This window comes from Chenopodium quinoa, unplaced genomic scaffold (genome assembly GCF_001683475.1).
Source record: "Chenopodium quinoa cultivar QQ74 unplaced genomic scaffold, ASM168347v1, whole genome shotgun sequence".
NCBI classification, from domain to species: domain Eukaryota; kingdom Viridiplantae; phylum Streptophyta; class Magnoliopsida; order Caryophyllales; family Amaranthaceae; genus Chenopodium; species Chenopodium quinoa.
This window is the reverse complement of record NW_018745003.1, coordinates 4,887,112-4,899,989: the sequence shown is the minus strand read 5'-3', so window position 1 is coordinate 4,899,989 and position 12,878 is coordinate 4,887,112. Positions and strand designations below refer to the sequence as shown.

The following is a 12,878-nucleotide window of genomic DNA, read 5'->3' as shown; positions in this document are numbered from 1 at the left end:
TTTGACTTGGAACATTCAACTTTGATAGGTGGTTAAGTTCTCAAGCATGTTCACGAACCCCGCTCTTTTTATCCCATCCACTACCTAATAATATTGCAGAGTACGAAATTATGCGGAACAAGAATTGGAATAACCAAATTAGAGCAATCCAACAATGATAATTTGATTATTATGGACATCACAAAAATGAGGAAATTGGTTTTTCCTCGTGAGGAAAGCTGATATTCCTCACCCCATGAGGAAAATTGAAAATGAACAGTAGCAAGTGGGGCTCACCACCACTTGCTACTTATTTAATTTTTTTTGCTTGCTTGCTAATTTTTTATTATATAAAAAATGTGAATATGGTGATTTGTAAGAGAGAGAAAATGTTGGTGGGGTATTGAAAGAAAGAGAGAGATTGGTGAGGATTTTTATTTTATTTTTATTTTTATTGGTGGGATAAAATTTCCTCACCAAATTTCCTCACGAGAAAAATGGAGATTTTAGAGTGAGAAAGGGGGTAGAGAGAGAATGAGGAAATCATTTTTTCCTCATTATTGAAAGTGCTCTTAGTTGTCCCAAACTAAAGTAAACATATTCAAGGCAATTTCAATAAGTCTTAGGCCAAGGGTCTAAATTGCACAGAGTGCAACAACAACAACTTGGTCTAGTTTGCCTTGATCCCTAACTGGTTTGACCCAAAATAAACTAAATCATGCATTATATCTTGGTTTCACAAACACTCTTTCTCCACACACTCCTTATTTGCTTCAAAATTATATAATAATAAAGATTGTTATATTATCAACATACCTTGTCTTATAACTATGGCATTTAAACAAATAATGTTTTCATGTAAACAGTTGGTAAATATATTAATAAAATTTTCAATTTCTCCTGATATGTAAAAAAAAAAAAAAAAAAAAAACCTAGCCATCTCCTCTCAATTTCTCTCTCTATGGTTCCTCAAAAAAAAGTGTTTCATAGGCCGAAAATAGTCGGGATTTGCTATTTCCGACCCTTTCCCTTTAGTTTCTTTATGTTTTTATTATTGAATTCAATAAATTTACACTCTTTGATGATAGTTTATACCCCTATAGTGGGTTTGAGGGTAGAAAGTGCCTCTATGGTGGGCTTTGTTCTAGTTTTGTTTTTGTTTTTTAGTATAATATGGTATAAGTTGTTTCATGAATGGGTGGTTAGATTCCAATCCTCTCCCAATTGTTGTTGCAGGGGATTGAACACGCGGTACTCCTTATCAAGTGTAGCCCCAATCACCACTACCCCAATGACCAATTGAATATATTTGTTGAATTAAAGGTGTGTGTTTTTTATGAATTACAACTTATTCAAACCGATAATAAAGCATTAAACAATATCAAGAATGATAACCAAAACATAAGGTCGAATTTCATTTATAGAAGGGGAGATCAAGTAAGAATGATAACCAAAAAATGAGTACGGAGTAGTAGACTAGTAGTAGCTTGATTAAATACTCTTTAATTAATTAAAAGAAAAAATAATAAAAATCATTTTCAACAGCCCACCTTCGAATCGCCATCTCCATACATACTCTCTGTCCTCTCTCTCTCTCTTCATTTACCGTTTCCCCAGTCAACACGGACAACTCCTCGAAAAACCCTAGAAACCTCCTCAATCTTCTATTATACATTCATTCAATTCAATTCCTTCTCATTTCAATTCAATCCAATTTAATTGTTCCAGATTCATTTGTTTCCCAGCTGAATTTGTTACAAAAATTAGCTAAAATGTCGTCGGAAATCGAAATAGTTGAAGAAGAAGTCGTGCAATCGAGAGATCGATCAATGGCGGCGGAAGCTTCATCGTCGACTTCAATGTTGGAGGAGAGAGAAAATGAGGAGAGTTTGAAAGACGATGTTTACACTGCTGCGGCGTATGGTGATATGGAGAAGCTTCAGAGATTAGTGGAGAGAGAAAATTGCTCTGTTTGTGAACCTGATGCTCTTGGTTACTTTGCGTTGCAGTGGGCTGCTCTGAATAATCGTACTGCTGCTGCTCGCTACATTCTTGAGGTTCTTCGATTCAAAATTTTCTGCCATTTTTTTCAATTTTTTTTTTATTGATTTTATGTATTGAATTGAATTAGTTTTGTGATTGTGATAATGTTGGAAGCAATGTGGTTGAAGGCTGATTGTGTTCAGAAATGTTAATTTGAAGATGTTATTAGCTTGAGCTTGATTTCGAATGTTTGTTAAGTTTGAGTTTTTGTGCAAGGTTAGTTGCTGCATTTTTGTGAATCAGTTAAACTTCAAAACTGTTTCTTTTTTTGGATGAATGGGAAGATATTGAGGAAATTTGAACTTGTCCTTTATTCGTTTATTTCCACATGTATGTGGTATTATGGTGAAGCTTTTATAGTATGTTTTTGCATTGAATAACATACTCCGTATGATGCTAGGCATGTTGAATTCACCTCTGAGATTAGGTCCAATTTCGGGTGCTATATCTACCATTTGTGGTGTATTTAGGGGCATTTTAGGGGCTTGCTTACCAACTAGGGGTTCATCTTTGGGAGAAGAGTGCAGGATAATGCTTTGATTACTCAATTTCCTGGAAGAGTCTAGTGGTCAATGCGATTGAACTTTGATTGTTTTTGCCATTGCACATTTTGGAGGGCTATGAAATGAGCTAGTTTAAGCGATTGGCTGATTGCACCTGTTGGATAAAGACACCCTCTGTCTGTCCCGAAATAATAGGTAGTCCTAGGAACATTTGATATTGGGGTCAAATTCAAGGGATTTAGCTGAAAGCCTGAAATATTACAACTATCCTTTACTTTTATCATTTTTGTAAATCTCTATCTTACAATGTTGCCTCTTTTCTAGATCCTTATAAGACTATCATTAAGGCTACTGCTGAAACTATTATATTACTCTATTTGGAATTTAGCTAACAAACTACTCCTTCCATTTCTTCTGGTTTGCTCGTGTTTCATTTTGTTCCTATTCACACACTTCATTTGACTTGTCAAATTCGTCTATAAATTTACTTTCAAATTCTCAACTTTTTATAATGTTTACTTATATATATTTAACGGCTATTTCACCAAATGCCACTGAGCAATTGCGAAATTCACCAAACGTCATGAGCCTTTTCCAAATTCACCAAATGCCACCAAAAATTCACCAAGTGCCATTAATGACCGATGACCGTTAGTTGATCCCACCACTTGCCACGTGTCAACTTCTGATTGGTCCTTTTTTTAAAAAAAATAATTAAAAAAAAACCAAAAATATTTTTTAAAAAATATAATAATAATAAAAAAAAGCCCAAACCCCAGCCACCACCCCCTCCCTGCCGCCGAATCCCGAAACCCTGCCGCCGGCGACCTGCACCCTTACCGGCAGGTGCGCCGACGACCGCCGAAGCAAGTCCTCCCCTTCTCCTACTCTTTCCCGACGCGACACACCCACCCTTAAACCCCAAAAAACGAAACTCCATTAAAGATTCACCCACTTCCCAAAACCCGACCGAAAACCCCAAACCCGACCGAAAACCCCAAACCCGACCAATTGGTGGTCGAAGGGGGTGCGAGGAAAGGGAGTGGAAGGAGGCTGCCGGATTTTTTTCAAAGGTTTAGGGCTTTGCTATGGTGGTGGGTTCAGGGTGCGCTGCTGTGGGTTAGAGGTGAGAAGGTGGTTTGTGGTCGGATTGGTGCAGTGGTATCAGGGTGGTGCTGCTGATGTGGGTGGCAGTGAGAGGGTGGCTGGTTCAATCGGTGGTGGGTGGGATTGACGAGGGGACTGGATGTGGTGGCTATGGATCGGAGCAGCTGTTGCGGTAGTGATGGTGGGAATTGCAAGGGTTTGGGCTAGGGTGGGTGGCGCGACGGGGGAAGAGGAGGGGAAAGGGAGGGGGTGGTGGCTGGGGTTTGGGCTTGGGGTTTTCGGTCGGGTTTTGGGAAGTGGGTTTTCCCAATACTCTTTCCCTTTTTTTGTTCTTGTTTTTTTTCCCCTTCTCATATCATAACTAAGGTGCTTCAGGGTTGGGTGGTATTTGGTGGTATCTTGAAATTTGGCTCTTCTTGAGAAAAGGGATTGTTCTCAGTTGTTGGAAGATAACATACAAATTCCTTTTAGGATATAATTGTCAATTGTCATTAACACTAGGAGAGTAGGAGATATATTCATCATGGGCCATAATGGGTAATCAAGTAAAAGAGGTTAGTATTGTATCATATTATAGGTAAATGGCTATTGATAAATTGTATGGAACTATAAACCACAACACCTATTATAGTATACATAAGGCAATGTATTAAAATACTCCAAAAGTCATGATATCTCAGTGAACATCCTTATTCTTTATGATTTTTTATTTGGTGAATTGGTGTTCATTTAGAAATTTGGGCTTGTTTTAGATACTATCAGCATATGTAGCTTAGGAGGCTCTATTGCATTTCGTTTCCTGGATTTAATTTATACGCTCAATTGTTCATGCTGGTGAGCGGTTGGGTATCCTATGTGAAACATCAGGGAGTTGTTTCTGTTTGGTGAGATGAGTATTTGTGATTTTATTGTGTTCTTCTCATTTGTGAGAGCCTTTGTGGAGCTGTGTCGACTAGCATTTGCAGATAAATTAGATTAAATGCTTGAAAGTGTGGGTTTTATTATTTTCCTGTATTGGAACATTTACAGGTTGTTTTGGCTAATTCTGCTCCTTCAGTGTTATTTGTCACAGGGCTTAATGTTGTTTTTCACAATTTATCCCAGCACTCGTAGGTTTGTGTTGGTGAAATTGTGATATATTACTTATAAGATAGGGCCATTGGAGACTCTGTTAATCTGCTTTTTAGGCATGGTGTAAACATTTGTTTGTTTGCTGAGTTGAGTTTTATAGCTGTTGGTATATGTGCATAAGTAGTTTTCTCTTTAAACTTTGGTCAGTATTAAACTTTTAACTAATTGCATGGTTTTTGTTGTTTCATTCTTTATCTATAGCATGGTGGAGATGTAAATGCAGCTGATCACACTGGGCAGACAGCATTGCATTGGAGTGCTGTACGGGGAGCAGTCCAGGTTGCTGAGCTTCTCTTGCAAGAGGGTGCTCGAGTTAATGCTGCTGATATGTACGGTTATCAGGTTGCCCCCTTTATCTGTATTTTTATAGAATTATGGGAGGTCATTTATTAATTTGCTAGTGAAGCTGTCGAGCAATTGGTGTAGTTATCCAAATCTTATTCCTTTTTTATGGAGGGGTCTTCTTCATTTGTTCCATGTTCTTAAAGTTTAGTTTTCTTTAATTTCCTTTCAAGTAAGACTCACATTCTTTACCTTATGCTAAGTGAGATTACTTTGACCTGAAAATTTACTTTTGTAGTTATTGTTTCTGGAAGACAGGCAAATTAGTATCTAAGCATTATCATCATTGTACCATGATTTTTTTAGGCTTGAAGGATATGTTAAATAAACACGTGTACTGGATAAGTGGATAGTTACTGTTTGATTAGATGTTGGGAGTGCCAAAATATGTTTGGTTGAATACAAGAAATTCTTTTGCCCATGAGAAGTTCTGCTTTCTTTGGGGATTTGGCAAGTAACTTCCTCCATGAATTTTCTAGGAAAAAGCCGTGTAATTATCGACCAAACACATGGATATATTTCTACTTCCCAGGAAATAGATCTGTAAGTATACCAAACAAGTAGTATTTCTCATGTTCAGGTTGAGTAGCATTACATTGATAACCATTCTAGTTTATCTGATTTATTGATAGAAAGCTTTTGTAGCATTTTTGTTGAAGCAATGAAGCACAAGGTACATGCTGGGAATTTTTGAATGATTTTTGCACAAAACTTATACGTGTGAAGAGGCTGAGATGTTCTGTTTAGTGCAAAGGTTATTTGTTTGCGAATTTTTTGAATGATTTTTGCACAAAACTTTTGTGGGTTTCTGACATATGATATGTTTAGTGCAAAGGTTATTTTAACTTAGTGCATGATGTTTATTTCATGTACATTGAAGGACTAAGCTGAATACATTGACCATAGTATAGCTAGGATGTTCACTGGTCTGTAATTAGGTTGGAGACTTGAAACTTAAGTTTGTGGACTGGAGATTAAATTGGAATCCTTTGTGTACTTTGGTGTTCAAATTCTTTTATTCAAATTCAGTGGTGATTCACCCTGTGATGTCATTAACCCCCTAGTAAACCAGATCTGTTTCACATAAGTAGTTTTTACTTGATTGTACTACTATGAGTCTGACTGCACCATGTAGGTTATTGTGTAGCTACAGGGGCATGTTCGTTCTCTTGCTGTTTTCTTTAATTTTGTAGTGATAATTTTATGGTTTTGGCTAGATAACTGATAACTCAGTTCTCCGGTGATTAGCTATGGAAAGCTGGTGGTATTACAAGTTTGTATTTTTGTTCTAGCTGGTTATAATATTGTATTATGATTTTTATTTTTAATTAAATTTATACAAGTATATGTGTTTCACAATTAGTAAATGGACAGTTTTTCTGCTTCATGCTTCAATGTTGCAATAGTAATGACTGGTGAGCTATTTGCAGACAACTCATGTTGCAGCCCAGTATGGCCAGACAGCTTTCCTTTATCATATTGTTATGAAATGGAATGCTGATCCAGATGTTCCAGATAATGATGGAAGAAGTCCTTTGCACTGGTATGAACAGAACCTCGTGCTTGAATTAGAACTGCTACTTGTCCAAGGCTTGGTTGCATTAATTCTTTTGTTGTCAATTTTTCATTGCTTATTACGTCTATTCGAAAGGCCAGCAAACTTCATTTCCTCAAGGACCTTTAGAGTTTAGAGTCACAAATTGACCTTTTCTTTTTGAAATCATTGAGAATAAAGTAAATAAATTCATTGGCGCTCTCTCTAATTAACTTTTTTGAATTTTACTCTAGTTATTGCATTTCCACATTTTCTGTTTCTGATTTCCTTTTCCCATTTAACATAGTGGATAAATTCAAGTTATTACTCTTAATATTTCATGTATGGCTCTGGTACCCATTCATCCCTGATTAAACATTTGTTAAATCTTGCTAGAAGAGGCTAAGCTATAAAAAATGATAATGTATTCATTGTAAGGGGGAAAAAATTACTCACATGATAGCTCACAATTCATGATGTCTACATTTGAATTTTGTGAATGTTGCTGTATTTTCATTAACAATAAATGAGTGAAACAAGTAACATTTTGTATACTTGTATTGAATAAAAAGAGATTCTGCGGTGTAAAATTTTGAATGTAGATGTGCGTTGTTCATGTGGTTGACTTGGTATGTTGGCAATGTAGTTGTTCTTTTCTCTTCTAGAAATGTACAATAATATTTTTGGTGTTTGTTCACTTGAAATCTGACAACCATAGGGCAGCATACAAAGGATTTGCTGATTCTATACGTCTTCTTCTCTTTTTAGATGCTTATCGAGGACGGCAAGATAAGGAAGGTATAATGCTAATTTCTGATTATTTCTGTGCAGTCTGATATGAGTCCATTATTGAAGCTGAATCTATGTTTAAAATTTTAGTTTATGTGTTATTTGTGTTCTCTCTTTCTTGCATTTAGGTTGTACCCCTCTCCATTGGGCTGCCATTCGAGGGAACTTGGAGGCCTGCACGGTTTTGGTACAAGCTGGAAAGAAAGAAGACCTGATTGTGGCTGATAACACTGGACTCACTCCAGCACAATTGGCTGCTGAAAAGAATCACAGACAAGTTGCCTTTTTCCTTGTAGGTCTTGCATTCTAAACTGGTTTGCTTATTTATAATGTGTGTTTTGTATGGGTGCGGATCTTCTTTGTACATTTGATATTATGTTTATAGACTTACAGTAGCTATTGATTGCAGATGAGCCTTCTTTAACCTTTCTTGTCTTATTAAGTACCTATAGATCATTGACACTTTTTTAATGATCATATTATCTTCTGTATATCATCTTTAGCGCAGGCTACTCAATGATGTGTTGTATTTGGTGAACTCAACTCAGTTCTCTGTTTGTTTCTTGCACTATTAAAGAATCCTGAATCTGCTTAAATTAAGTTTGTGTAGCTCTTAGATATTGCAACCTTGGCTATCAAAGCTTGAACATAGTTAAGGTGTTTATGATATCTTTTAACTCACTCGAAACACTTCCAATAAGATATTGTAACTTTTGCAATCTGTTTGTGTCACCTTTTGTACTGTATCTCTTTCAAAAGAATTTTATCTGGCATGTTTTGCTTCTGAATATATAAATTTTGTGCAGGAATGTAATGTTAGAATGTGATTTCTTAGATAATATTTTTGACATCATCCACTTCCTGTTTTTTGTTAGAAGTGGCTGGCAATCTAGGTATAAAATGATATAGTTGTTAAGAAGTATTTGACAAATGGGAGAAATTGCTCTAGGAGAGGTCATTTAAATCTTAAGGTCCTGCTACTTTCATATCTCTCCATGGTTTACTTACCCTCAATTCATGTGCACTGAAGTATATATAGGATCAAAAAGGGCAATGCTTGTACTTAAGATCCTTTTATTGCCTCTCTTACTATGTGCAATAATTTTGCCCCGGATTCATTGCTGTACTTATTGCTGTATGCTGATCATTGATTTCATGTTCCCTGATACATTTGCTCCTGCAGGGAAATGCTCGAAGGTTACTCGACAGACGTTGGGATCCAAACAGCTGGCTTGGGAAACTCTCAAAATTAGGACTTGCTCCTTTGTTGTGGTTTATTATTTTGTTGCTACTTGTATTGTATGCACATTCAGTGATCTTGGGTAACTACCTTTGATCATTCAACTAAAATTCAACTAAAATGTAACTTTGTGTTTGATTATATGAATTTGACAAATTTTATGAAACCTATAGATGCGAAGCTTCCAAGGTTAACAATGGGCTTTGGCCTTCTTGCATGGCTAGGTTTTTTCCTAGCTACCGCTGGATTAGTCATGTTCTATAGATGTAGCAGGTAAGCTTAGTTATCTCCATGGCTTCCTATTACTTGAGTGCTTCATGAAGTTGATCCCGTCACTTGTATACCAAGGTTTACAATTTATGATTGAGGTTTTTTTTTCCCCTGAGGTTTCTATTATCAATGAAATCACTTTCTCACTTAGCTCATCTTGTGCTTGTTTCAGAAAGGATCCAGGTTATATCAGAATGAATGTGCATGATGCTCAAAATATGAAGGATGATGTAAGTTGAAATGTCGTACTGGAGTTTCTGCTGATGTTATATTAAAAAATTGTTTTTGTTTTATGTGTTACTTTGTGTTGTAACTTGATAGTGCTTTCCTTCTCACCTCTGCAGGAACCCTTGTTGAAAATTGAGATAGACAATCCTGCCCTGGTCGCTGGAAACTGGTCCCAACTGTGCACAACATGCAAGGTATAGTGAATTTTTGTATTTTGGTTGCTTCTGGTCCATGTAATTACTGTGTGTAGTAATTTCTAATATTTTCTATTTGTTGTGTTGATAGATAGTCAGACCTCTTCGTGCAAAACACTGTTCAACATGTGATCGTTGTGTTGAACAATTTGATCACCACTGCCCTTGGGTGTCAAATTGTATTGGCAAGGTACACGAGCTCTGTATCTGTTTCTTCTATCATTATATAAGTCTTGTGTTCTGTTGAGGATTTTTGTGAAGCTAATTATGAATCTTTGTTTAACTTTAATGTGTAAAACTGTGTAAAAATGATAGCTGTCCGAGGAAGTTACTAGTATCACATGCTATTATGTTAATGCTGACCATTTAGGATGGACTATTGATTTAGATGGTTGTGGTTCATTTGCTCTGTCTAGTTGGCTTACTAACATGGATATTGGGTTTACTTGTGTTTATATAAATCTGCTTTGTTTTATGCATTGATCTGGTGCTGCATGGCTTGAATCAGCTGATATATGTGAGAACTCAGTCTCTGTTTTGTTGATGCAGAAAAACAAATGGGAGTTCTTCATGTTTCTTGCACTGGAAGTTTCTGCTATGATAGTTACTGGCCTAGTCACTCTTATAAGTATGTGACTTGCTTTGTTCTGTTACTTTTACGGAGTTGTATTGACACTTGAAAATTTCTCTTTGTTGGCTTATAATCTTATTTGATAATTCAAATACAGGGGTTGTCAGCGACCCATTGGCTCCGTCTTCTTTTGGAGCATGGCTAAATCATGCTGGTACTCATCATATTGGTGCCATATCATTTCTACTTGCTGATTTTTTCCTCTTTTTTGGGGTGGCTGTCTTAACTGTTGTCCAAGCTTCTCAGGTGTGTTTTCAAATTTTGTTCATAATGAATTTCTGTTGGTCTGTCTTTATTGATTTTGCCAAATGTTCTTTTAATTTTAATTTTTGCTGCTTGTGCTCTGCAAGTACATGTCTAAGTGAAAGTTATTTATACCTTGTGTTGGGGTGTTTGATCAAAAAGACAGTTTTTTTTTTTTTTTTTTTTTTTTTTTTTTTTTTTTTTTTGGGGGGGGGGGGGGGGGGGTGTATAATAAATAATTAACTGTTTCTGGATTTATGCTTTCTGCCTAAATATTAGTAGTATTATTTGACAAAATTGCTGCTGGCTGTGAGGTTCATTACTCATTTTTATATGGTGACCTTTGAATGCATATTGTAAGTTTGATTTTGCTTCACCACATTTGATTCCAGCATAGTTATCTGGTGAGGCACATTAATTCTTTGAGTGGTTGAGAGATTCATATTCATAACATACTATAAATTTTACTATCTATCATATTGGATAGAATTCAGCTTGTGGAGAGGCATTTCATTTTGAGGTCAGCAAAATCATTGGTTGAGAATTCTTCATGCATAGAAAGATATATTGAAAATTTTAAGGATCTTGTAGTGGAAATTTTCTCCAGGATTGTTGCATGACATCCCTAAAAGGCTCAAACAAGGTGGAATCTTTTATAGGCTGTGTTCACCACATTCTCAATCAAACTAGTACTAGATATTGAGCACTAAACAATCACACTAGTGAATATCAGACAACAATTCGGGCGTCACATAGCTTGTTTCTCAGTTCTTAGAATATGGTACTTGCCTGCGTGATTTTCACTTTTCGTGTTTCTTAGTTCTTACATGAGATTTATCAGATTATCGAATGTTTTATTTCGAATGACTATAAAAAGCCATTATATGTGGCTGTTTTCTGTTGTTTCTTGGTTCTCCTTTCAGTCTTAATTTAATCCATCCTTGCCATAGTTTGATTGTTGCATCTCTTCAGCATCTGTAGCTAAATTCATTCCATCTCATATGGCTTCTTTCGTAATTGTGCTACTCCACACCTTCGCTTCGTTGATTTTCTAGAATACTAACAATATCCACAAGCCTACATTTAGTTGGCCTCAAGATGGTATTATCCTCCTATCTATGTATGAATACCTCTTCTTTTCTCCTGCAGATATCTCGTAATATAACAACAAATGAAATGGCTAATGTAATGCGTTACAGCTATCTGAAAGGTCCAGGTGGTCGATTTAGAAATCCCTTTGATCACGGGGCTAGGAAAAATTGTTCAGATTTTTTGATTAATGGTTACAATGAAGATGTGGAGCGTATTGAAGAATCAGGTCATGAAGAAGAAATCGGGATGGTGCAAATGGGATGCAACCCAAACATGCCAAATGGGGTAGTGCATCCTCACCAAACCAATGGCAATGGCCATATTGCTATTAATGTCGATCCAAAGAATTCAGATACTGGGCATGGTCATTCTCATTCTCAATGTAATCATCATCATAGTCATGGAAGAACAAATGGTGCTCCCCTAGGCTTGGGTTTGGGTCTCGGTAAAAGTAGTTCTCAATCCGTAACTGCATTGTAACACTTGGCTAGTTCATAGCCTATTGTTTAGTTGTGTGTACTGTGTATATGTCTGTAAACATTACAGCGAGATTTATTATTCACTATTGAGTATTATCACATCCTTATTTATCCTTTTGATTCAGGCGCTGGTAGTTCTCATTCGTTTCTATTTTCCATATTTCACCCTCTAAGAATATGTAAAATTGTTGCAGCCATTTAACGTCGTGTTGTTGCTGAGGGGGTTTTCACAGACCAGGACATTATTTTGTATAGAGACTATTGCTTCGTCATTGAAAGAACAATCAGGGAAAGCATCATGTTTTTTCGGTGTGAACTTAGTGGACATGGAAAAGAGAGGTTGTTGAAGAAAAATGAGACTTTTTTTGGCTTGTAAAATCCTCCAAGGATCAATTTTATTTCCGGGATAAAGAAAATTTTGTCAACAACTACCAATTAACAACTACCTATTATTTTTTTTTTTAAAAGAACTACCACAAAGTTGTAAAAACTTTAACAAGCACTACCACTCTAACAATTTCGTCTAGAATCTCTGGCATTTGAGTCTCACATTTTACCACTTTTTACCTTTATGAAGGGTAATTTAATCAATTTAAATGGTGATTTTATGAGGTAAAGGTATAAAGTGGAACCTACATGCCGAATATTCTAACCGGAATTGTTAGAGTGGTAGTGCTAATTAAACTTTTTACAACTTTGTGGTAGTTTTTTTTTAAAAAAATTTTAATAGGTAGTTGTTTTCAAAATACGTGCTTTAATTGGTAGATCTTGACATAATAATGAAATTTTCACACATTTCACACCAGTAACAATTTTGCATTCAAGTGCAATTGCGTTAGTTGGTTTGGTGGTTATTACTTTTTCTAATGTTAGTGCTTTCGTATAGTGAATAACTGACATGAAAGTCATTGGTGTGTCTTGTAAGTTGTAAACTCTGGTTGTAGTCGTTGTCCTCCTCAACCCACAGAAAGAGACTGCTTGTGCACTTGTCACATTCAAGTTGTTTAATATTCCGTATGTCGTGAATGTCAACTAACTTAACTGATAAATCGTGTAATCAAACATGGTCTCGT

The 12,878-nt window shown here is 36.1% G+C and overlaps 1 protein-coding gene across 1 annotated transcript; it reads left to right on the top strand.

Moving 5' to 3' along the window:
* Window positions 1-1,343: 1,343 nt before the first annotated feature.
* Window positions 1,344-11,929, top strand: LOC110708052 (protein S-acyltransferase 24-like). Its single transcript, XM_021886151.1, has 13 exons — window positions 1,344-2,036; window positions 4,965-5,105; window positions 6,536-6,648; window positions 7,358-7,437; window positions 7,557-7,720; window positions 8,612-8,750; window positions 8,842-8,941; window positions 9,111-9,168; window positions 9,283-9,360; window positions 9,452-9,550; window positions 9,910-9,988; window positions 10,089-10,237; window positions 11,384-11,929. The coding sequence occupies exons 1-13, from the start codon at window positions 1,752-1,754 to the stop codon at window positions 11,804-11,806; spliced, it is 1,908 nt and encodes a 635-aa protein (XP_021741843.1). The 5' UTR covers window positions 1,344-1,751; the 3' UTR covers window positions 11,807-11,929.
* The last annotated feature ends 949 nt before the right edge of the window (window positions 11,930-12,878 follow it).

Bases quoted from the DNA above. Each gene is read 5' to 3' on its own strand.
- LOC110708052 (XM_021886151.1), top strand. From the start codon at position 1,752: ATGTCGTCGGAAATCGAAATAGTTGAAGAAGAAGTCGTGCAATCGAGA. The intron at 5,106-6,535 runs GTTGCCCCCTTT...AGCTATTTGCAG, and splicing joins CTGATATGTACGGTTATCAG to ACAACTCATGTTGCAGCCCA. The intron at 9,169-9,282 runs GTAAGTTGAAAT...TCACCTCTGCAG, and splicing joins CTCAAAATATGAAGGATGAT to GAACCCTTGTTGAAAATTGA.